The sequence below is a fragment of the Saccopteryx bilineata genome, chromosome 1 (genome assembly GCF_036850765.1).
Source record: "Saccopteryx bilineata isolate mSacBil1 chromosome 1, mSacBil1_pri_phased_curated, whole genome shotgun sequence".
NCBI lineage: Eukaryota > Metazoa > Chordata > Mammalia > Chiroptera > Emballonuridae > Saccopteryx > Saccopteryx bilineata.
In genome coordinates this window covers 347,903,252-347,927,519 of record NC_089490.1, presented here as the reverse complement: position 1 = coordinate 347,927,519, position 24,268 = coordinate 347,903,252, and the positions used below count along the sequence as shown (strand labels likewise).

General features: G+C 52.2%; 1 protein-coding gene and 1 pseudogene across 9 annotated transcripts in view; one reads left to right on the top strand and one right to left on the bottom strand.

The window, feature by feature from the left end:
* Positions 1–509: 509 nt before the first annotated feature.
* Positions 510–24,268, top strand: part of P2RY2 (purinergic receptor P2Y2) — a 35,435-nt gene continuing 11,676 nt past the window's right edge. For 3 of the 9 annotated variants that reach the window (XM_066250479.1, XM_066250482.1, XM_066250473.1), the window contains exons 1-3: positions 720–875; positions 12,218–12,486; positions 17,825–22,296. In XM_066250479.1, the coding sequence (XP_066106576.1) occupies positions 17,829–18,959 (1,131 nt within the window). In that variant the 5' untranslated portion in view covers positions 720–875; positions 12,218–12,486; positions 17,825–17,828 and the 3' untranslated portion in view covers positions 18,960–22,296. Of the gene's footprint in view, positions 698–719; positions 876–12,217; positions 12,487–17,824; positions 22,338–24,268 lie in introns of those variants that run through there. The other 6 variants (XM_066250476.1, XM_066250469.1, XM_066250496.1 and 3 more) reach the window with 5 other exon arrangements.
* Positions 5,132–5,860, bottom strand: LOC136320566 (dnaJ homolog subfamily A member 1 pseudogene; annotated as a pseudogene).

Below are 24,268 nucleotides of genomic sequence, written 5' to 3'. Positions count from 1 at the left end.
CAGCTCAAGAGGGATCAAAAAGCGGGGATGTTCAGTAAATTTCTAGTGACTCGTTCTGAACGAGATGAAGCAAAAGGAGCATGGGGGAGGCTTCCTCTACCCTCCTCTCTAGAGCTGGAGAGAAGCAAGACCCTGAATGCCTAGATTTTCTTCCTGAGGTAAGAAGGAGCGCCCACCTCCCTTCCCCTACCAGGTCTCAAGCAAGGGAAGTGAGTTTGCAGCGTGGTGCTCTAAGCAGGTCCCTGAGAGGAGAGAGCACAGGTTCAGCGCAAGGTCTCTCACTGTGGGTGACGCCAGGAGCCACACAAGCACTAGACAAACTTTGCAAAACTTCAGCGTCTCTGAAAACCTCGGCCAGGCAGTAGTATGGTCACTACGGCCGCTCTCCGCTCAGCACCCGAAGCAGACGCACTGACCCCGCCACCGTATCGCTAGGCAGAGTCCCCGAACGGGTGACTGGGTGTCGGGACGGGGCGGGGCGGTTCCAGAGTCTGTCCAGAGTCCTCCCGCCCACGCCTGACCCGGCCGGGGTGGGAGCTACTCCGAGAGGGCGGGCGGAGCCCCTGGCACGTGGGTCCCTGCGGCAGCGAGGGACGCGAGCCCGGGCACCCCGGAGCGGTGGCCGCTGCGAAGCGGGCTGGCGAGAACCCGCGGAGGTGAGGGGCGGGCCGCTTGGAGGGGCCGGAGGCGGAGAGAGGTGAGCGGGCGCGGCCGGGACGCAGCGGTGGGGACTGGGCGCTGGGAAGGTAGAGCGGCGCGCGAGTGGCTGGCGGAGTGGGGCGCGGTTGCGAGCCGGTGTGAGCGCGCCGCGGGTTGGTGGTGGAACTCTGTCTCCCCCGCAGCACTGATCTCTAGGAGTGTGGACGGATACCCTGGTGAGTCTGTGTCCACGTATTTGGGACAGTCTGTGTGTCGGTGGGTGGGCGCGTGCGCCCCTACGGTATCAGTAGCTGAACTAGTAGAACTTGTTTGTGTGTTTGTGTGTGTGTGTGCGTGCGCGCGCGCATTCCGGGGTAGGCGCCCCCGTGGCGGCCTGAAACCCGTGAACCCCTGGAGGCCCGCTCACTCCAAGGGCACTCAGGGTGGCCAGCCCCTGCCTGGGTGTCTGGAAGACTGGGGTTGGGGGAAGGGTTGGGGCAATGGCCTGGAAGGACAGTTAAGCCTCTGTCAGGGGACTTTTAATCTGGCAGGCGGTGCTGTAGGAAGGGTCAGTCTGGAGAAAGGCAGTGAGCTCCCTCCACTCCCCAACTACGGCCGCCAATGGCAAATTTGGACGCCCCTGGAGCCAGACCTGAGGGCCAGGCCCTGCTGTGGACTAGAACTGACATTTTGGGGTCTGTGGGGCTGGTGGCAGGTGTTCCTTTCAGCATAGTACCCTTGGTGTCCCTGGGCTTACAGCCTGAGGTGCTTGGTTTGTTTTGGATCTAGGCTGGAGTAGTGGGAAACTTTTGAGGGCCAGAGTGAGGCCCCAGTGAAGTCTCAGTTATCTCAGTGGGTAGGATTGGCTGAGGTAGGAGATTCTCTGAGCAGAAAGGGCCCACAGAAGCTCTGGAGAATCAGATCTATGTAACCCTAGCTAAGGCATGTCCCTTCACTGAGCCTCATGGCCTCATCTGTGAAAAGGAAATAACAATGATGTGGAATCTGAGGGCTCTTGAGGAGCTGATGTGTGGGTCCTGTTGGGCACCAATGTCCTGTTGGACAGGTTCACAGGTTAGGGGTGGGAGTCGGAGTGGGGTCAGTCCCGAGAGGGAACTTTCTAAAACCCAAATCCCAACTGTTATGCCTGGGCTAAACTTTCTTAGGACTTCTGCAGGACACAGCCTGAACCTCTCTGCAGGACACAGCCTGAACCTTTCAACCTGATACTCATGGTCTCCAAGAACTGATCCTTGCTAGTATTTCCAGCCCCCTCTCCCACCTGACTCTTTGCCCACTAGTATCTGCATGGAGTTTGCTACACACACGGTACTGTCTTGTCTCCGGATCATTGCGTATTCCAGGCTCCCCGCTTGAATGCCCTCCTATTCTCATCTTCCGCAGTTGGAAAACTACTCAGCCTTGGGGCCCAGCTCAGCTGTCTCCTCCTCTGGGAAGCCTTCTTTGATCCCAGATTGGGTTCTTCTGGGTGCTCACAGTTTCAATAGTGACAGCCCTGGTCCTACTTTGGACTGTCATGGCCTCTGTCTGTCTCCTTTCCAATCCCTAGGTTTGAGGTCCCCTGGAGGGCAGGAACTAAGGCTTATTTATGTGTTGCCAGCACCCTGCACAGGGCTGAGTTGAACTGAAAGAGCAACAGCAGCCCCTATCCCCTGTCCCCTGTCCCCAGTTTTCCCAGTGAAGGCCTGTCTATAGTGGAGCTCCATGTCATTACAAAGAAAGGGAAACCAGAATCAGGTCAACAGAGTGGGTTGCACAGGTTGTCAGAACAGTGTGTCCTAGGATGCTACAGGATCCAGAGTGTGCAGGCCAAAAATTTGGACTTGATGCTGAAAGCAATAGGGAGCCATGGAAGGTTTTTGAGCAGGAAAGATTCATGGTCAGAGAGCACCATTTCAAAAAGATCTCTGGCTGCAGGGTGGAGAATGGATTGAGTAATGCTAAGTGCATGGAGGTCAGGACATTTATGATATTGACACCAGAACCATCCAGACATTGTTCAAACTCTGAGCTCTTACCCCCTTGTTTAAACACTTCCCTGACCCCTCAGATGCTTCTGTTGAGGAATTTGGAGACAATTAGGACTCTCCCTCCCCCCAGTGGGAACCAGGATACCAGTGATCGATCTCATTCCAGCTCTGCCCCTAACTTGCTGGGTGACCTTGGGGCAGTTCCTACCCTGCCAGCCTCTAAAAGGAGACTAAAGCCATTAAGGTTCTGTGCTGAGAGTGTGTATATGGGAGGCCCTGGCACGGATGGCTTGTCACTTTTCTTCTTGCCTTGGACTGTCCTGGCATCTGGCCAAATGGTTTGGAGGATCACAGTGGGAGACTCTCATAAATGAGTGTCAAACTTGCGCTGCAGAGTGAGGCTATGGCCCCTCTGTATCTGTCCTGCTGAGGATACGCAGGACTCTGAGGCCTCTGGATCTCCCAAGCACCAGATAAAGAGTATGAGAACATCACCAAGGCCTCATGGGCAACAATGTGGGTGCTTTGATTTGTCTTCTCTCCTAGCTGTAGCCCTCAGAGAGGCCACTGTGTCCCTCCAGGTATTGATTGGTTTTGCCATCTGTAAATTGGACGTTATGAGCCTTGCCTCTTCAAATGCAAGGTTGCTATGAAGATTCTTTAGATTGCGGTCTGAAAAGGGCTTTGTATGCTGTAAAGTGCAGTGCACAGGGGAGAAGTGTGCTACCCATAGACTTAAACACATTTTGAAGACAATAACAGAAAATGGATGCAATAGCAAGGAAATGTGCTGGGGAATTTTAACTGTTGACTGACTTCTGCCCTACCCCATCTGCTTGCTAGTAGTAATTTACAAATGTTCCTTACTTTATCCTCCACCAACCCTGTCAGTGACAAATAATTATCTCTATTTTGCAGATGAGGAAATAGGGGCTCAGAGAGAGTATCTTGCCAAGGTCACAAAGCCAAGGTAAAAGCTGGGGCTCCTGCCTACCTGCCCCAGCTTATACATCCCCAGTCAAGACAGAAGCCCCATCTGGATGTGGCCTGGTTCTGTGACTGTCAGGCTGAAGGAAGTTTGAATTCTGCCCTGAAAATCTGTCTTTAGATCTTGCTTGTGGTCTGATTACCCAACTGCTAATAATATAATGCCTACTCAGGCCTGCCCACAGGACTAGGGAAGCCTTGTTGACCTGGTGAGAGGAAGTGGAAGTGCCCCTAATGAAATCTTTCCTCTCCCTGAACTGCCTTCTGTGGACCTGTCTGGTATACCTTTTGGTTCACACCTCCTTGGGCTGCCTTTGTGTTCTCAGGCCTGGCCTCCCCAGCCATTCAGGTCTGATGGGGTTGGGGGGAGGCTGTCTGTGGGGGCTCATACTGATCTCTGTACTCGACCTAGGGGTCAGCAGGCCAGGCCTGCTTTATTTCTGTGTCCACATCACCCAACACAGGTTGGGCTAAAAGAGGTGCCAGTGAGTGTTTGGGTAATGAATGACTGGGTGAAATGGGTATATAGTGGAAGAGGAATGCCTTGCTCAGTGGAGAGCTACAGTTGGTTCTTGAGTAGAAGATTTCCTTCATTCCTCTGCCACACCTTCTTTTAGGCCTCAGTCAATTTTGGTTCAGGATGAGTAACTACAGTCCCTGCTGGGAGACTGGGCAGCCTGGGCCCTCCTGGGAAACTGCTTCCTCCTTGGACCTCCATCCTGGTACCCAGTCACTGTTATTGTAGTGACAATGACATTGCCTGGGCACTGGAGTGTGGGAGGAGGTCTTCCCTCAGACTTGTTGGGGTCTATATGGCCTTCTTCTGTTGGGGGAGGTTCCCCTATCCTGTCTACCTTCCATGTGGCACCATCTTTGAAAAAGTCAGCTCCAACCATGTTCTTGCCCACTTAAGCCCTGCCACGGCTTCTCATTGTCCTCAGGATAGAGGCCAAGTTCCTCAGCCTGTTTTTCCATGCAAGTCCCGTAGCAGCCCCTCCCCCACCACACATGCACATTCTGTGCCACCAAACCTCTATTCCAGCCTCATAAGACCCTGGTTTATGCAAACAGTCCACATTACCACACCACTGAGTCTTTGTACCTGTTCTTGCTTCATCGGAAATATGTATTGTATAATAAATATGTATTTTCCGATGGCTTTAGGTGACCCCTGTGTTTTGGTCAATCGACCCCCACCGGGGTCGCGACCCACAGGTTGAGAATTGCTGCTCTAAGGTAAGGCACATGGGGGCAAAGTCTCAGCTATTTGCTGAGACTTTGTGACTCCTGAGAGAGAGACTTATGATTGTTATTCTAAAAGTCCAGACTCCTGTGGTTCTTTTTTATTTTAGCTTTTATATTTGAGTTTATTCTTCATTTAACTTTTAAAACACTACTATAGTTGAATATTAAAACAAAAACAATAGCAAGTAGTGAGCATATTATGGTTATAGTCCTCACTCATTCACTACAGTATATAAAAGGCGAGCAGTGAGTGTTACTCACTGACCCCATTAAGAGGTCTGGCACTGAACACCGCCCCTAGGATGATGCTCATCATCTGCATATGCTTCTCCATTGTAATGGTGCCATCTTTCTTGATTTGGATCAAAGTTCACCAGTTCTACTTGGTTCATTTCATCAGTCTCTTTTACTTCCTTCCCTTCAGGTAGGAGTTCTTCCAACAAAGAAAGTTTATCAGCAGAGAGAAAGCCATTCTCAGGAAAGTTTACCTTAAATTCGATGATTAAGCGACCCTTTTCATATGGTCTACGATAAAGTGGCACGCCTTCATTTAGCACACACTTGATATCACCATGCTTGACAGTATGACCTGGATGAGAGGTGATGACTATGGTTCGATTGTCAAGAGTAACTGTTGGCTTTTGGAAGCCACACAGTGCTTTAGCCAGCTCTATGTATCAATACATACACATGAAAAGGCCTTCCCCTCGTCGAGTCAAAACAACATGGTCTTTCTGATCTAAAACAATGATAATATCTCCTGGCTTCAGTCCTGGTTCTTGGGCTCCTTCACCATGGAATGTAGTCTTCTGGCCATCTTTCATGCCCTTGTCAATATGAACTTCTAGAGTCTTCTTCTCTTGAACTATCTTCCTTCTGTTGCAGCTTTTACATCTGTCTTTAGGGCTGATCCGTTCCCCATGGCCCTGGCACGCCATGCACACAGACTGAGTTTGCTGAACCATTCCAGGGCCTACCTGATGAATTCCTATTTGCATCCCAGTACATCGGCAGTGGGACAGCACTCTACTGCTCCTTTCTTACCACCTTGGCCTTCACATTTGTCATGAATCCCATTCTTTTGTAGAGCTAGTTTTCATGTTGCACCAGTATATAAATATGCTAAGGTTACTGAGAGTTGATGCCAAGCATTTTCACCTCTCTTTCTCTCTGCATCCTTCCTCTCCTCCACAAAACATATCAAAGATGTGCATGGGGAATCAAAACCACCACCTGCTCCACCTTCTTTAATTGCTGTTCTCCTCTTTTGTCATATATGTAATTCCCTTTTCTTTGCATCAAAGAGCCCTTTGTAAGCTTGAGATACCTGTTTAAACTTCTCTCCTTCATTTGGATTCTTATCAGGGTGGTACTTCAAGGTGAACTTCCTGTAAGCTTTTTTCAATTCCTCCTGGGTGGCATTGGGTTGGACCCCCAAAACGTGGTTTCTTTCGCCGTTTTTTACAGGCGGTGAGCGGGCTGACGCCGGTGTGGAGGAGCGGGAAAGAGCTCGCGGCTGTGCGCAGCTCCGAAAGCTGCCTCTCTGCCTCTAGCTGAGTGTTCTGGGAAGCTCCCTCCCGTGATTCTGAGAATCTCAAAGCCAAAGGCTATCAGAAGCAACCAGTAACAGAAATGAAGAGACATCTAGCATTCACTCTCAGAACCAGAGAGTCTTGGAGTTGAACTGTAAAAACCTATGCACTCAGAATCCTGAAAATACTCAGAATGAGACAGTTTCAGAATCACAGACTCACTTGTATCCTGTTCTCTAGTTTTATCCCTTTTTTCTACCTTGGGTTCTCCATTCTCCCTCTTTCCTTCCAAGCTGGACCCTTCCTGCTTCTCTTCAGACCTGACCACAGCCCCCTTTCAGGAACTTTTCCTGACAGTTCTGACCATGGCCTCTTTGCTGGGTCACCCAGGAGGGTCCTATGCTGAGAAGTGCCTCAATGTCTCTCTGCCATGATGGGTAGACACAGCTCCCACATCAGGACAGGGCATGATTTTCTAGTCCATGGATCACCCACCTGTCCCCCTGTCTTATCATTCCTCATGAGCTGTACTGTGTAGTGGTGACTCTCCCCAGTTGACCAGTGAAGAACCCAGGGCTCAGAGAGGGGACCCGTTTGATTGAGATTGCACAACATGGACAGTTCTTAGTTGGAACCTGAACCCTGAGTTCTTGCCTTTGAGTCTAGCCGGAGGCCTTTGGATTGTGATAGGTTGATGTGGAATCCAGGGCCTTGTGTTTCTGAACTGGTTCAGTTTAGCAGTGCATCTCTATAGCCCTGTGGTGGGCAGGGGTATGACAAGTAGTTTGGAGTCCTGCCCTGGGTGAGGGTGGAGGTGCTCCACTGCACACTGAAAATATTGGAATTAGAACACCAGACCTTGAGTAAGGCCCTTCGTCTTAAGGAGTCTGTTACCTGATCTATAAGGTGGGAGAACCAGTCCAGCTGATCTGATACCCGCACACTCAGATGCTCTGAGCTCCCGTAGCCAGGATCCCGGTGGTTCCCAAGAGGGAGAGTGCCTCCAGAAGGGGCTGCAGGGCCCCGGGGCTTCCTGGAGAAGTCCACAGAGGCTTTCCATTGCAACAGCACCTGTAGATAATATCTGAAGTTACCCCCTCAGCTATTTCCCCAGATGGGCCCCAGTGCCTGTGGTGCAGAAAGCACTCCAGGCAAGGCTGGGGGCTGCTGGCCTTCAGCTCTGGGGAAGACATTTGAGAGGGGACAGAGGATGACTTCTAAGATCCTGTCTTTTAACCCAGCCTTGCCCTCTCTTCTCCCCTCAATCCTAAGGAATGACTGGCAGTTTCTCAAACATACTGTGTGATCTCTCGCTCTGGTTTTTACTCACTGTGCTTTTCTTTCTTTCTTTTTAAGATTATTTTTCTTAAGTGAGAAGCATGGAGGCAGAGAGAGAGAGACTCCTGCATGCGTCTGACTGGGATCCACCAGGCAAGCCCCCTATGGGGCAATGCTCTGCCCATCTGAGGTTGTTGATCCATTGCTCAGCAACCGAGTTATTTTAGCACCTGAGGTGACACCATAGAGCCATCCTCAGTGCCCAGAGCCAACTTGCTCCAACTGAGCCATTGCTGCGGGAGGGGAAGAGAGAGATAGAGAGAAAGGAGAGGGGGGAGGGGAGAGAAGCAGATGGTGGCTTCTCCTGTGTGCCCTGACCAGGAATTGAACCCAGGACATCCACATGCCAGGCTGACCCTCTACCACTGAGCTCACCGGCCAGGACCTCACTCTGCTTTTCTTCTCTTTTCACTCATTTGACCCCTTCCAAAATGCAGGTCAAGTATTCTCTCCTCCAGAAAGCCTTCCTTGACCATCTCCCATTCCCATTAGGGTCCTTTTTTTTTTTTTTTTTTTTGCGCATTTTTCTGAAGCTGGAAACAGGGAGAGACAGTCAGACAGACTCCCGCATGCGCCCGACCGGGATCCACCCGGCATGCCCACCATGGGGTGACGCTCTGCCCACCAGGGGGCGATGCTCTGCCCATCCTGGGCGTCGCCATGTTGTGACCAGAGCCACTCTAGCGCCTGAGGCAGAGGCCACAGAGCCATCCCTAGTGCCCGGGCCATTTTTGCTCTAATGGAGCCTTGGCTGCGGGAGGGGAAGAGAGAGACAGGGAGGAAGGCGCGGCGGAGGGGTGGAGAAGCAAATGGGCGCTTCTCCTATGTGCCCTGGCCGGGAATCGAACCCGGGTCCTCCGCACGCTAGGCCGACGCTCTACCGCTGAGCCAACCGGCCAGGGCCCATTAGGGTCCTTTTTATCTGCCTCAGCCCTGTTGCCTCTGCTTCCTTCAGCGCTGATTATCCTGAGTTGTTATTACCTATTTCTGGGTCTTCTCCCATGTACTACCCCTCTTCCTGGCCAAACTTGACAATGTCCCATCCCCAAATGATCTATACAAGGACAGTCATAAAAAAAGATAATCTCTGTAAAAAGGTGAGTGAGTGAAGAAATGTGGTGGGGTCTAGTTTCAGCTGGGATTCCCTGGACTTCCCTCCCTTCTGAGGATGGCTTTCAGTGTGGGAAACCTTGATCAGTGGCCAGTCTGTCTGTGACCTTGCTACTCTGCCCAAAATTCTGTGGGTTTCCTGCCGCCCCTCTTTGTCTTCCTAAGAAACTTCCATCGTCTCTGCCTTCTTCACTGGCTAATGTCATATCTCTTTCAATTATTTCATAAAATGGAATTGTAAATCATCTCCTTTAACTATCAACAACCTTATGGGGCAGGTAATGGCAGGTAATGTTCTTAGACTGCAAAGGTATTGAGACTTCGGTTGTGGTGAGGAGACTTGTCTGGGTCCCACAGCTAGGAAAGGCAGAACTGGAATTTTCCACCTACCCAGTGCTCTCCCATACTCCTTGATGGTGATCCTGGTCCGGGTCTGCTGTTTCCCTTCACAGCAAAAGCAGGCAACGGGGTTTCCAGAATGGTGATTGATCACAATCCCCTCCCAGGCTGGACGGGGCCAACTAGCTGGGCAGGTGAGCGAGTACATTTCAGATTTACTCTAGTGGAGGAGCTGCAATGTTACCTAACTACCCTGGAAATTCCTCAGCTGGCCTGGGAACTGTCACAGCCTTTTCTGTTGGCTTTGGGCTCACTAGTCGAGGACCCGGGGTGGGGTGGAGGCAGAGCCAAGTCAGTGGGGCAGGTAGTATGCATGTTTGGCTTGGCCCTACCCTTGACTCACTGGTGACCTTATGTGAGACCTTGGGCTAACCTTTCTGGCCTTAGTTTTGTTTGTTTTGTTTTGTTTTACTTGTGAAACGAGTACAATGACCATCATAGCTGCTTCACACCTGGAAAGTACCAGGAAGAGTAGATCCTGGGCCTCGCCTCTAGAGTGTTCCCTTTGGTAAAGAACTTGCCAGACACCCGTCCCTTTGACAAGGCCTTTTTCCTGTGCTGCCTGTGTGAGCTGTCACCGGTCTCCCCAGAATTTGTGGAGATGATGGGCCACCAGTGGTTATATCTCCGTCAGAGGCAACTACAAGTTTCACATCAAAAGAAATTAGGTTGATGCCCCCACAGTTCTATGGAATAAGAAGGCTCAAAAACTTGGCCTCTCTCTCTGACTTGCACAAATTTTGTTTGGATCATGCATGAGAAGAGGTGGAAAGATGGATGCCAATCATATTACAAACAGCTGATGGGAATATCCACCTTTTACCAGGAGAAAACCTATACATAGAAGATTCAAACCTTTTAGACAATCATTTTTCCACTGAAAAAAAGACTGAAGAAACCATGAATGAAAGCAAGAAGTTGCACCGAATAGTGTGGCACAATCATCATCTTTATAGTGTCTACGTGAATGTTCAGTCAAAGTATAAACACGTTTGTCTTAAGAACTATATAACAAGTAAGAGCCATTTGTAGTGTATTGCTTATTTGTAAGCTGGCCTACTTGAAGTTGTCCTAATAAATGAAGAGAGTTAACTAGGAAAAAAAAAAGAACTTGCCAGAAAAGCAGAGCCATGGGGCTCAAAGAGAGCCAGTCAGGGAGCCCCCTGGAGGAAAGGACCGAGGCTTTGGAGGGAAGGAGGTAGTGGTCAGGGGCCCAACTCCTGCAGTCAGACAGGGCTGCTCTGCAACTTGCTAGCTTTGTGACCCTGGAGAGGTTATGTTGCTTTGCTAAGCTTCTCAGAATTAAATGAGAAGGGGTCTGAAAAGCCATCAAACATGTAACTTGCCACAAAGAAAGCACTCAACCCTTGTCATATTTGCCGTTAGAAGATAAGGGATGGTGTTCCTGAGCAAAGATAGACCATGGAGCTGCTTTTGCTGTGCTTGACACAAGAAGATAAGGATGGAAGCAGAGAGGGTGGGTTGTCTGGAGGGGTGGCAGGGACCAATCAGGGCCTGGAGTGTCGGGCTCAAGAGCTTAGACATAGCCTGAGAGCAACAGGGAGCCATGGAAGGGGTTTTGAGCTCTACAATATATGATCAGATTCATGTTTTAAGAAGACCTGTGACTGCTGTGTAAAAGATGAACAGGAGGGCAGGGGGTAAAGGCAAGGAGACCAGGGAGGGGATTAGTGCAATGCAGAAATGCAGGCCCAAGTCCCGGAAGTGGAGAGAAGTGCTGTCTCTGAGCCACTCCACGGGTTAGACTGACAGGACTTGGTGAGTCATGGTTTTCACTTGGGTGGGAAAGAGAAGTTGTCAGGGACATATTGGAAGTTTGAAACTGGGAAAGATGGGTGGTGGATCCCCTTCTCAGAAATTGGAGGATGGCTTTGAGAAATTTCTGTGCTCACCTTAGTCTGTTGAGTGAAGAAGGCATCTCCCAAGGAGAAGACAGGGTGTGACCCTGGGCAGAGTGGGGTGAAAAGGTTAAGTTCTTTACCTTGTCACTAGGCCTAGAGCAGATTGGCACATAGCTACCAGCCTGCTAGCCCAGGTCAGCCGGAGGCTCCTGGGGCAAGGTACACTAGGAACACAGGCCCAGGGTTATTTCCCAGGGCCTTTGCTCCCTGTCCTATTCCTGCAGCCACCAGCTCTTCTCTCTGCTTTCTACCCGGCAGCACTGCACTCAGCCTGGGGACCTGGCCTCGGCTCTCTGGACTCCACTCCCCCATTGTAGAGAAGGGAAGGAGACGGGGAAGGGATGTTATTTTCCCCTTGTGATGTGTCTGAGATTCTGATGGATGTTGGGAACTGTCCACACAGAGGGTTCCCTCCACTAGGTCAACATCCCTGTGCCCAGCATGTGTGAGGAACTCCCAGGCAAGACAAAAACCAGGGCCAGAACCCAGAAGGCCTGGCTTCTGATCTTGTCCATGTCCCTAACTGTGAGGCCCTGAACCTCAGTTTCTCCCTCTGTCAAATGGGAGCTTGGCACGAGTGACTTCTAAAGGCTGTTCCAGGCCCTGGCTAGGACTGTATGTGTTTGAGTGTGAGTGTGTGTGTAGCTGTATATCTAGGTGTGTCCATACCTGTGTGTGTTCAGGTGTGTTTACAACACCTATGGAGGAATGATTAGGGCGACACAGGGTATTCCAGATAGAGACTCAGCTTGAGCAAAACTGTGTTGACTGAAGTATTGTCAAGTGCATACTGGGCAAGGAGGGTATTGATCGTTCCCTGTTGTGGGGCTGAAGTGCAGAACCAAAACCAAGGAAAAGGGCTCCGGAGGCTCGGCTCAGCTCTGCAGGATATGGGGAGACCTTCCCTGGCAAAACCACCTTCCTATGGAAGGGCTCTGGGGAAGAAGGCTGGGAGCAGCCATCCGCATAGCCTGTGAGCTGAGGATGGATGTCTGGTGGGCAGGGATACCCCTTTAGGGACCAACACACCAAGTCACTTATCTGCCTCTTTCAGGCCAAGGCTGGAGCAGAGAAGGGTGGCCCCAGGAGCCTGGCTGACTTCCCGTGACCCAAACACCAAGCTGTTTCCATCTCTGTGTCTCAGGAGCCCACAGCACTGCCTGCCCTGAGAAATGCTGGAAGCTGGGTGCGGCCCCAGGCGGGGGACCTGTTTTTCCTGTTTCCTGCCGAGTTCCCTGCAGCCCTGTCCAAGCGTGTGCATTCATGAGTGAGGAGCCTCAGTGGGCACTGAGCATCCTGACAGCGAGAGCAGGGACCTGTCAGGTATGGACATACAAGGGTGGGGTCCGCTGGCTGGGAGGCTGGGGCAGGAGCATGCATGTGTGTGTATACACTGAACCGAGGGTAGATCAAGGGGACCCCTGCCCTACTCTCGCATCTAGGCTGTGATGAATTTAGGCTTCAGAGCCAGCGGCCCTGGGTCTCAAGCCCCATTTTTCCAATTCCAGGCAGTGTGATCTTGAACAAGGAGCTTCACCTCTATGTGTTTACTGGGGAATGAGGGTGGGGAGTGAAATAAAGATGCTGTAGGGAAGCTGCTCAGCCCAAGCTTGGCTCCTACAAAGTGAGGGGTAGGGATCCAAGATCAGAAGCTCCTGACCCAAACTGCCGCATGATCTGAGCCAGAGATAGGCGAAGTAAAAGAATGTGGCCAGCTCAGACAGCTGATCCATCTCCAGAATATCTGGGTCCAGTTACCCTCCCTCAGTCCAGAGAAGGACAGGGCCTTCTCTGCAGTTTTTGAAAGAGAGACAGTCCTGTGAGAGCAGGAGCAGACCTCAGGTGGACTGAGCCCCAGGAGAGCTGGGGTGGTTCCTGCCACCTAGGGTCAGCAGCTGCTAAATCTTTAAGTGTCATTGTCCTCTGGGTGGCTCTCAGAGGAATAAGGGAAAGTAGAGCCACCGTCATAAAACTCAACCTACTCTGGGCTCCGTAGCCTTTTGTGCTTGCTTCATTCATTCATTCTCTCATTTACGTTATACCTGCTTTAGTTTATTTTACTTTATTTATTTTTAATTGAATCTATTGGGTTACTGGTTGACAAAATTATACGGGTATCAGGTGCACAATTCTATACAACGCATATATCTATCTGCTTTAAATCAGGCCTCTTGCTGGATAATAGGGACAGAGGAAAGAATCAGAAGGCCCCAATCCTCTGGGGGCACCCCGAATGTGTCAGGGTAGAGGATGGTTGGACAAATTACTGGAATGCCTGGGGAAGGTATTAAGAGGAGAGTGTCAGTAAGAGGTGACATTTGGGCAGGATGGAGTGCAGTGTGGGTTCTGGAAAGGTTTTCCAGGCAGAAAGAACAGCATGCACAAAGGCAAGGAAACCTGGTAGAGCACTTACACAACTCATATTTCCCTCCAGACTCGGAGCTCTTCAGGGCAGGGCCAGCCAGTACTGGGAATGGACGGGCTGGTGAGTGGTGTTCGAGTTAGGCAGGAGCCTGCGTCAGGGGAGCAGGGAGTGAGGCCTCAAGGGCATTGAAGTCAGGAAAAGCAGAAGAGAGGGCTCGGAACTTGGCTGTCTCCACAAGTAGGGGCTGGGGAGGCAGGAACGATGTAATCACAGGTTGGTGAGCCAGCTTGTAGAGGGAGAGGGTGGGCAGAATCAGTCTGGACAGGGGCCATGGCAATGGAATCCCCAGCTGGCCTGGTAGGGTGGGGGCCAGGATGCCTTAAAACAGGTGGAAAGTGCAGCTCCCTAGGTTCACTAAAGACTTAAGGAAGTCTCCACCCCTCTCATTAATGTCAGAAATTCCACCACGAGTGATGAGCTAGAGCATTGTGCAGAGCAAGGGGATGTTGACTTGGGCTCTGGCCCTGACCTTGAGGAGAGACCTGCCAGACCTCGGCACTGGGGCCGGAGCTGACGCCGCAGTGCAGAGCTGGGACTGGTGTCTTGGAGGGGCACTCCCCTATCTGCAGTGGGGAAGAGGACCTCATGAGGGAAGTTTTATGGCTGCAGTCCTCTAAGGCCAGGGGATTCAGTCCATGAGCTCTGAGTCTCAGGAGGGCAGGAAATGCCTGATGTCACTGAGGTTCACTGCAGAGCTGGATACCCCACGCTGGTGTCCCTGGTTGGAGGGCCAGGGACTGTGGCCCCTCTACATATTCTCAGTCTCGGACTCTGGCTTCCACACTCCTCCTGTAGCTTCTGCAAGCTGGCAACCCCCAGCCCTCTTCTCAGAGTGTCAGATCTGATGTCCCAGCCTTCGACCATCCCACATCCCACCATACCCCTCAGACACTCCACACTCACCATGTCTGACCCTGAATTCCTCCTCTCCCTCCTCCTGCTCCTCCTGACCTCTGAACCAGACCTCCTCTCTGCCTCTCTCTCCTGCCTTCCTCCACTCAGACTTCCTCTGGGCCAGTCTCTCCAGCTTCCCTCCCAAATGCTCTCCGATCTCTCCCCTCAGTGGTCCCCAGGCATGGCCCCAGCTTTGAGCTCAGCATCACTCCCCTGGCCCACCACACTCATCTGCTCCACAGCCTTCAGTCAAGACCTGTTGCTCCTCCACTAGTGGCCTGAGAGAATGTCCCAAAGATTTTGAGAAACAGCCACATCTGAACGGAGCCTTGAAGCTCATAACATCACAGCATACCTACTATGTACCAGGCACTGCTCCAAACATTCACACAGATGGCTCAGTTAATCCTCACAGCGGTCCTATGATATAGATTCCATACAGATGTGGAAATAGGAGGTCTGGCTCCAGAGGCCAGGGTCTTCGTAATCACTGGGGCTTGCTGCGCTGAAGGATAAAGAGTTATAATTTCAACAGGTAGATGTGGAGGGCACGAGTGAATTCCAGGTTGAGGGAGCAACACGAGCAAAGGCTGGGAAGGGAGAAGTGTTGGGCACATTCAGGAAACTGAAGTCACAGAGGATGGTTGGGGCTGGTGAGGTTGGCAGAGGTAGATTATGAGAACCTCCAGTGCCAGCCTGAAGGACTAGACTTTCTCTTGACAGCAGGCAGAGTAATGGAGGGTTTCAAGCAGGAGAATGACTTTTTTTTTTTTTTTTTTACAAAGATCCCTCCGGACTGGGGGAGGACTGAGGCTGGAGGCAGAGAGTCTGGTGTAGTGCCTCCAACAGCAAGGGTGGAGGTGGCCCTGGGCTGCCTGGAGCAGAGGTGGGATGCAGGAAATGCTTTAATGCCAGGTCCTGAGTCCCGGCCCCAGGCCAGGGCAATCCCAGCAGGTTGGCACTGCCAGAATCCCTCCATACCGCCCCCTCTCAGCTTGGAACTGCGCAGGCTTCTCCCTGCCTCCTCACCCTGGAGCTGCCCTGGCTCCTTGGGAAGAAACCTGTGACCTTAGGAGGGATGTCACCGGTGTAGGTGCCCTTCCTCCTGGTTGCACTTGGCGAACAACAGGAGACAGGGAAGATCTGGGGGGTGGGGTTGGAAAGAAGGGAAACTGGGGACCTGTGTGTCCCTCAGGCCCCTTAATCTCAACTTCAAGGGGCTTGAACTGCTTCTGGGAGGCCAAGCCCGGCACGAAGCTTAAGGTCTAAAGGAGGGGATATCACTATAGAACCCACAAATCCCAACCTCTTAGGACCCCAGGTTCCAAAATGAAAAGAATCATACAGCCCCAGATTCTCAGGGTACGGAAGCCTCACAAGTTGTCTGCCTCCTCTGAACTCCCAGACACCCCCACACACAAGGCACAGCCCCATAAGCAGGGAGTTCATGACCTCCCTCCAGTAGCACCTTCCATTGTGGAACAGACTTGGGTGGGAACTGTAGCCTGCCCCCCGCTGTGTGTGACCTTGGGCAAATTACTTAAATGATCTGTTTCTCAGCCTCTTTATCTGGTATGATAACCTGGTTCCCAAAACATGTTGTAAGGATGGAATAAAGTGACATTTGTAAAACACACATAGTAGTAGGATTTTAAAAAGGTCAGCTCTCCCTCCCCTTTCACATTGTTACAAAGTTTTTCTTTGTGTCTGTCCCAAGCCTGCCCACCAGGGACTCCTGCTAGGATTTCCAGCCAGCCTTCTGGGACCTTTGGGCACATCTCTGCCCTCCAGACTGGGATATCTGTACCCTGCCTCTCAGCTGACAGAGAGTTCTTTTTTTTTTTTTTTTTTGGATTTTTCTGAAGCTAGAAACAGGGAGAGACAATCAGACAGACTCCCGCATGCGCCCGACCGGGATCCACCCAGCACGCCCACCAGGGGGCGATGCTCTGCATCTCCAGGGCATCGCTCTGCCGCGACCAGAGCCACTCTAGCGCCTGGGGCAGAGGCCAAGGAGCCATCCCCAGCGCCTGGGCCATCTTTGCTCCAATGGAGCCTCGGCTGCGGGAGGGGAAGAGAGAGACAGAGAGGAAGGAGAGGGGGAGGGGTGGAGAAGCAGATGGGCGCCTCTCCTGTGTGCCCTGGCCGGGAATCGAACCTGGGACTTCTGCATGCCAGGCTGACGCTCTACCACTGAGCCAACCGGCCAGGGCCTGACATAGAGTTCTTATTGGTCACATTGGTTGGGTAGGGAGAGGAGGAAGGTGGGCAAGTTGTTCTCTAGGTGCTTCCTGGGCAGTCAGTCCCTGTGGGTGTGTTATATGCCCACTATGACGAGGTAGGGGAACCTCGAGATAGTGATAATGTGGAAGAAAGCCTGGGTAGGCCTGGAGGAAGCTGAATTTGACCCACAAATGAAGTCCCCATCTGTTCCCACTCCCTCCTCCACCCAGACTTCCCTGGCATCTTCAGGAGGGTCACTGTCCCCTCTGGTAGCCTCACAGGCCAGGGAGTAGCACTGCTGTTTAGAGATGCAGAAAGTGCCAGAACAGAGAAGTTTCTCAAAAATATTTGCTGAGCGAGTGAATGAGTGACTGAAGAGGGAGACCCTTGGAAATACTTCCTCAATACCAAATACAACACACAGGGCCAGAGCCTCCTGGAGAGCCAAAGGTTGAGCTAAGGGAAAGAATGCGCTAATGCCTCCAGGGAGGTATGGGCTGCCTGTTGGCCAGAAATGCTTTAGAAGGTAGTGGACACTGGGTGGAGCCCATCCGCCTCAATGGCCCCTCTCCACGAATCTGAAATGATACCCTCTGAGATCCTCAGATTCCAGAGTTCAAAATCCCAGATCTAAAACTCTGTGCTCCTGAGGTTCTAGTGCAGTCGTCAAACCTTGTTTTGGTAAAAGGCCAGATGGTGAGTATTTTAGATTTTGCAGAACATATGGTCTTTGTCACAACTATTCAGCTCTTTGTAAATGGATGAGTGTGTTGTGTTGTGTTCCAATAAAGCTTTGTTTTTAAAACAGACCAGTGGGCTGGATTTGACCTTCAGGGTGTAGTTTGCCTATCCCTGTTCTAAAGTTTTAGAATTGTATGATCTTGCTATTTATCAATCTCATGCATTTTTGAGGTTCTGAAGTTCTGGGACCTGTGGGACCGGGGAGCCCAGGCAGATAGCAACAAAGGCCTTGAACGTGGTTGGGCAGGTGTTAACCAAAGGAATCTGGGCACTTGGAGTCGCTCATGGCCCCGGTCATGTGGGTGTGTTAGGCCTCTTCAGTGAGCCCCAGTCACAATCCTAATGACTGTTCTTTATACCCAACTCCCTTTCTTTTAGGGCAATGGCCGAAGGCTTGGGCCTCTGGAATGGCACCATCAATGACACCTGGGATGGGGATGAGCTGGGCTACAAGTGCCGCTTCAATGAGGACTTCAAGTACGTGCTGCTGCCTGTGTCCTACGGTGTGGTGTGCGTGCTTGGGCTGTGTCTGAACGTCGCGGTGCTCTATGTCTTCCTGTGCCGCCTCAAGACATGGAATGCCTCCACCACGTACATGTTCCACCTGGCAATATCAGACGCATTATACGCGGCCTCCCTGCCACTGCTGGTCTATTACTACGCCCGTGGCGACCACTGGCCCTTCAGCACGTTGCTCTGCAAGCTGGTGCGTTTCCTGTTCTATACCAACCTTTACTGCAGCATCTTCTTCCTCACCTGCATAAGTGTGCACCGGTGCCTGGGTGTCTTGCGCCCACTGCGCTGGCTGCGCTGGGGCCGTGCCCACTACGCTCGGCGGGTGGCAGCCGCTGTGTGGGTGCTGGTGCTGGTCTGCCAGGCACCCGTGCTCTATTTTGTCACCACCAGCGAACGTGGCAGCCGCATTACCTGTCACGATACCTCAGCCCCATATCTCTTCAATCACTTCTTGGCCTACACCTCTGTCATGCTGGGCCTGCTCTTCGTGGTGCCCTTCGCCACCATCCTGGTCTGCTATGTGCTCATGGCCCGGCGTCTGCTAAAGCCAGCCTACGGGACTGCGGGGGGCCTGCCGCGGGCCAAGCGCAAGTCCGTGCGCACCATTGCTGTGGTGCTGGCTGTCTTCGCCATCTGCTTCTTGCCTTTCCACGTCACCCGTACCCTTTACTACTCCTTCCGCTCCTTAGACGTCAGCTGCCACACCCTCAACGCCATCAACATGGCTTACAAGATCACCCGGCCACTGGCCAGTGCTAACAGTTGCCTTGACCCTGTGCTCTACTTCCTGGCTGGGCAGAGGCTCGTGCGCTTTGCCCGAGATGCCAAGCCACCCACAAATCCCACTCCTACTGCCCAGGCTGACCACAGGCTGGACCTGCGCAAGTTTCACAGGACTGACACCAAGACAGAAGACAGGTCGACCAGCAGTGAGAACTCCAGGCAGGCAGAGTCCATGCTGGCTGGTGGTGGGAACACTAAGGATATCAGGCTATAAGACCTGAACTCCTCTGGCCTGTGCAAACTTATATGGAACTGTAGAAACTAGGACTTGTTCAAATGGGATGGTCTCCCCGGATATGGATCATAATGACTCATGCTGGATGGTCAAGGGAGCCATGACCACAACACTCTGTCATTTGGCAGAGGCTCAGGACACTCTCTGGTCCAGAGACTCAACAGTCCCCACAACCCCATCACCATTTGTATGTGTCAGTTGGGGAATAAGGTCTCAAGAAAGGCAAGGATTCAGAGCCAATGCTGCCTGACTCAGCCACAGAAAGAGCTGGCTGTGCCTGCCAGAGTACCTAGGCTGGAGCCCAGCTGAACCACGTCAAGGGAAGAAACAGGCCCAGTGAGAAAAGTGACTTACCAAGGTCCCACAGCAGAGACTGGGCCTGAGCTACCTGGGAGGGGTGGGTCGCAGGTTGACTACCAGACCCTGATAAGCAGTCAGGGTTGAGCTAGAGCTTCCCACACTGGGTCTGGCGCAGGTCTGGGTGCCACAGTGGACTCAGCAATGAGGAGTACCCCAGCCCAAGAGATGAACCACTGGAAGCTGATGTCATAAACCCATCTGGAGGTTCCCATAGGCTGGGAGCCAGTTTGAGGCTGTAACTTATACTAAAAGTGTTGTTGTCTGCTGAACTGTGCCCTTTTGTGTGGTTGGAGGATGGGGATGCAGTCTGAGAAGCCTTTCCCCAGCTCACTAGGTTCCTTTCTCCAACCTGTTCTTGTCTGCTGCCTGCCTTCCTGCTAGCTGCCTCAGCAGTGTGGCCTCTTAAATGTTCCTCTCCAGAGCCCAGGTCATCTCCCAATTTAAACTGACTTTGGTACATGGCTCTGCCAGGCACAGAAAGGAGTGAAGTGGGGGTCCAGTCCTTGGGATCCCCCGATTTAGGACTTAATAGAGATGACTAGTAATGGTAAATGTTAAACTATTTAACTGGCCCTCCAAGCACATCAGGGGAACCATTTATTTGTAGCATTGCCAATTGCCATGGTGCAAACACTCTTATGATGGCCAATTTTAGACTACAAATATGAAGTCAACCTCCCTGCAAAATTCCTGAAAATCTAACAGCTGGCTCTTGTAAGCAGATACAAGTTGCTCTAGCACACCATTGGATAATGTTGAATGGTTGGGGCTGAGACCAGAGGGTCCCTGGAGTGGGGGGGGACACCTAACCCGTGTCTTCTAAGAAAAGCAGTTCATCGGAGAACATCCTGGGACACGGTACATCCTGGGCAAAGACATGATGGTAGGAGGGCAGGGTATGCAGGAACTGGAAGCATCCCAGGCAGGGGCCCAGGCTCAAAGCAGGGATGAGGCAGGGGCTGGGTCACAAGGAGGCAAGGTCAAGGCTCCTTTCTTGCCCTGATCTGCTCTGAATAGTCTCCAATTCAGACCTCTGCTTCCAAGAAAAATCCAGCTACATGGTATAATGGTTGGTGCTCAGGTTGGTTCAGAGCTTAGTGTGGGGGAGATGGGTCTTACCTGTGACAGGTTCTAGGTCCAGCCAGGACCACTCTAGAGATTTGTGGAGCTTAGCTGGACAGGGACCACTAGCCTTTGGGCAAGGATAGGACAAAGCTGACAGGGCCCACTCTTAACCTCAATGATAAAGACTCATTCTCTCTCCCTCTGAGAGACCCCTGGCCCTATAGACCCACTCTACCTGAGAGTAGTTTCTTTCCTCACCCCACTTTTCCTGCTTCCTATGACTTCTCCACCCTTCCTACTCTATCTTGGCATTGGCCCTGGCCGGTTGGCTCAGTGGTAGAGTGTCGGCCTGGCGTGCAGGAGTCCCGGGTTCGATTCCCGGCCAGGGCACACAGGAGAAGTGCCCATCTACTTCTCCACCCCTCCCCTCTCCTTCCTCTCTGTTTCTCTCTTCCCCTCCTATAGCCAAGGCTCCATTGGAGCAAGGTTGGCCCAGGCACTGGGGATGGCTCTGTGGCCTCTGCCTTAGGCGCTAGAATGGCTCTGGTTGCAACAGAGCGACGCCCCAGATGGGCAGAGCATCGCCCCCTGGTGGGCATGCTGGGTGGATCCCGGTCGGGCGCATGTGGGAGTCTGTCTGACTGCCTCCCCATTTCCAACTTCAGAAAAAAGGGGGGGCACCGCCAGGGGTCGCTCTAATTTAGAGTCTTGCTCCACAGTTACTTTATATGACAGGGACCCATCACAAGCCATGACCAAATGATTACTCTGCATTGTGCAATGTGGGTTACCTGCCCAAAATAGAGTTAAATGCTCATCTCCCACATTCTAGGTTCTATACTTTTGTTAATGTAAGCTGAGCCCCTATGGGCTTTTTTTGTGACTACCTCTTACAGGCTGTCCTTGAGCATTTGCTGTAGACTAGAGTCTGTCACTTTCCTACTAGCTGCTGCTCAGGCTGAAGCCCATCCCAGTCCAGGCTGAACACCCTACCCAGGTTAGATGCTCTGCTGGTCAGGGACGTAAATGCTGGGCTCTGATTCCCAAGGGTTATACATCACGACAAGGGTTATAAATCATGACTTTGGGGGACTCTTGAGTATGCATCAGTGGTTGGGTGTGGGCTGTGACCACCATGGGCCCAAGTTCCTCTAGTACCCATTCCTTTTGTCTCCTGCCCACCTACCTCTAGCAGTTGCAGAGACCCCAAAAACCCAGGGCCCCACAGCACATGGAGACAACACTATGGTCTACCCCATGAAGCCTTCCTTTAATCAGCTGCCTGCAGATTTCTAAGGACACAAGACCTAGAGGACAGGGGATAACTGACTCACCATCTAATCCTGTGGCAGGTACTGGTGCGGGTGGAGAATGGAGACACTAAGGGAACCAGGGACAGGCCCAGGGTCACACCTCTGTACCCCAGTTGGACTGTTTGGTCCCTCAATGTGGATATCTGGCCTGCTGCTTAGTGCCCAGGCCACCCACCTAGTGGGTGAGTTTCCTGATCCTGCTGCCTTGTGCTTGCTATTTTCAGCTCAAGTAAGAGCAAGATTTTCCACTCCCAGCCCCAGACCATTGTCCAGCAGTGATATGGGGGGGAGGACTGCCTGCTCTCAAAATATCTCCTCTTACTCAATGGGCCATCCCCACCTTCCCACCTCTTCACCCGGACATCACTTCCTGAGGCTGTTGACTCCTGAAGGCCACTGTGAAAGGGCACAGCCACCTGACAAGGAGGGACCCCAGGGATTATCCAGCCCAGCTGCAGACTCAAGGCCAGAGAGGACCAGGGCCTTGCTCAAGGTCACTCAGGAGGTCAGCATGGTGCCTGGACATATGCCAAGGGCTCAGACTGCCCTTGCTGCTCTCCTTCCTTTGCTGCAAGTTGGTGTGTTTGTGGGAATCCTGCTGTCACCTCCATTGCCCCAGGTGGACAGAGCTGCAGCTGAGGCCAGGGACACCTGGGGGGTGGGGTGCGGGCGCCAATGCCTTCTGACTGTTCTCAATGAGCTCTGTGCAACCAGGGTAAGGGTCCTGGCACAGAGGGGTCTCTGCCCTGGGGAGCAGGTATCTCAGGGCCCAGGAGGGAGGGAGAGTCCCCAAGGACATTCCCAATCTCACCCTCCAAGGCTAGGATACTCCCAGGACACAGTTGCGCCAGTCTAGGTCCAGGTCAGGTCACCACCGGTGTCACTGTAGATTTGGGCTGATCTGTTTAGAGTCAGGTGCATGAGGAAGGGAATTCATGTGCTAACCTATGCCCTAGACACTGTGCCAGACCCTCTCACATCCATTATGTCATTTATTCACCACAACTGTGAAATAGACATCCTTATCCCTATTCAGCAGACGAGGGGACAGGCTCTGAGATGTGATGGCTTGCTCCAGGTTATACAGGCAGTTAAGTAAGTATACAGATCCCTATGACACACAGATTAGTTCCCTTTCCCATGCCACTCGAAACCCCTCTGAGGAAGGAGGCTCTGAAAATGATCCTTCATGTGATTAAGATGAGAGAGGTCGTGTGATGAGAATGGGTTTAAGAGCACACAGATTCTACATCCAGACCACCTGGGTTTGAGTGTGGTCTCTAATTCTTCCAGACATGGCACCTTGGGCAGATTACTTAGTCTTGTGGTACCTGGGTTTTCTAATTTCTAAAATGAGACACTACCTCCCATGTAAGTCATTGGGAGGCTTGCCTGAGTTACCACACTGGAGCACTTAGGTCAGGGCCTGGCACATGGGAAACATTTACAGACCAGGGACTGTGCCAAGGGGATATGAAGGCGAGCCAGTCAGACTCTACCTTCATGGAATTGATATGTTAATATGCAACCACATAAGGATAAGTGATTTGAAGGAAAGGATAGTGTGTCTGGCCAGTGAGCACCATGGGCCCCCTGTGGCCAAGGCGTCCCCCGGGTGTAGGAGAAGGAGAGCAGGTCCATCCTGGAGTAAGATGTGGGACCGCCCTCTGCCCTTCCTGGTGCCAGGTGGCTTTCAGGCACACAGGCCTGTGTGTGTTTACAAAATTTTTTCCAGGTGTCTGGCTGTGGAAGGGCAGCAGGGAGAATGGACAGTGGGAGAAGGAGGAGGATGCCCTTGATACCAACCTTTGGAGCCAGCCCCTTTGGACTAGAGAGCTCCCATTCACTCACAGAAGCAGCTTTAGCCATTTCTCCCTGACTAGTGGTGCCATAGCATCTCCTTGGTTCAACCAAGATCCCAGAGTCCCAGCGTGGGAGTACTGGACTCGAGCTGGGCCAAAGCAGGCAACGAATAGGCAGCTTTTACTGTGTGACCTGAGGCCACCTGCCTTCCCTTTCTGGGCCACTCTCTGGAGAACTTGCCTCCCACATTCCAGTTCTCCTTGTCTCGATTAGAGCATCAGCTGCCTAGGTTATCCTCAAAGGCACAAGTAACAGCTGCTCCTCCAGGCATTCCCAAGACCCACTGGGCTCACGGTTCTAAGGACTAGAGATTGGGCAGTGAGCCTCTGTTGCAACAGGTGACCAGAGAGGTTAAGTGACTTCATTGGTACCCCACAGGTCTTGATGGAGCCAGTCCAATGTCTGTGCTGCTGTCTCCTGTGGGGTGAAGGGTAGAGCTTGGCCAGGAGTGACTGAGCTGCATGGTGCGGAATCTGCTTGCCTTCCCAAGGGAAATGTGCTTTGGGGGTGGGGGTGGGGGTTGATAGGGGGAAATGAGCCCCAGAAGTCAAACTCTCATCCTCCTCTGCCCTGATGCATCATATGACTTGCTGAATCCCTTCTCTTTGGGCCTCAGTTTCTACAAGTGCAATGGGGCTCAACGCAGTCCAGCAATACTTCCTCTAGTAGGTGCTTCCCGGGCTTGCC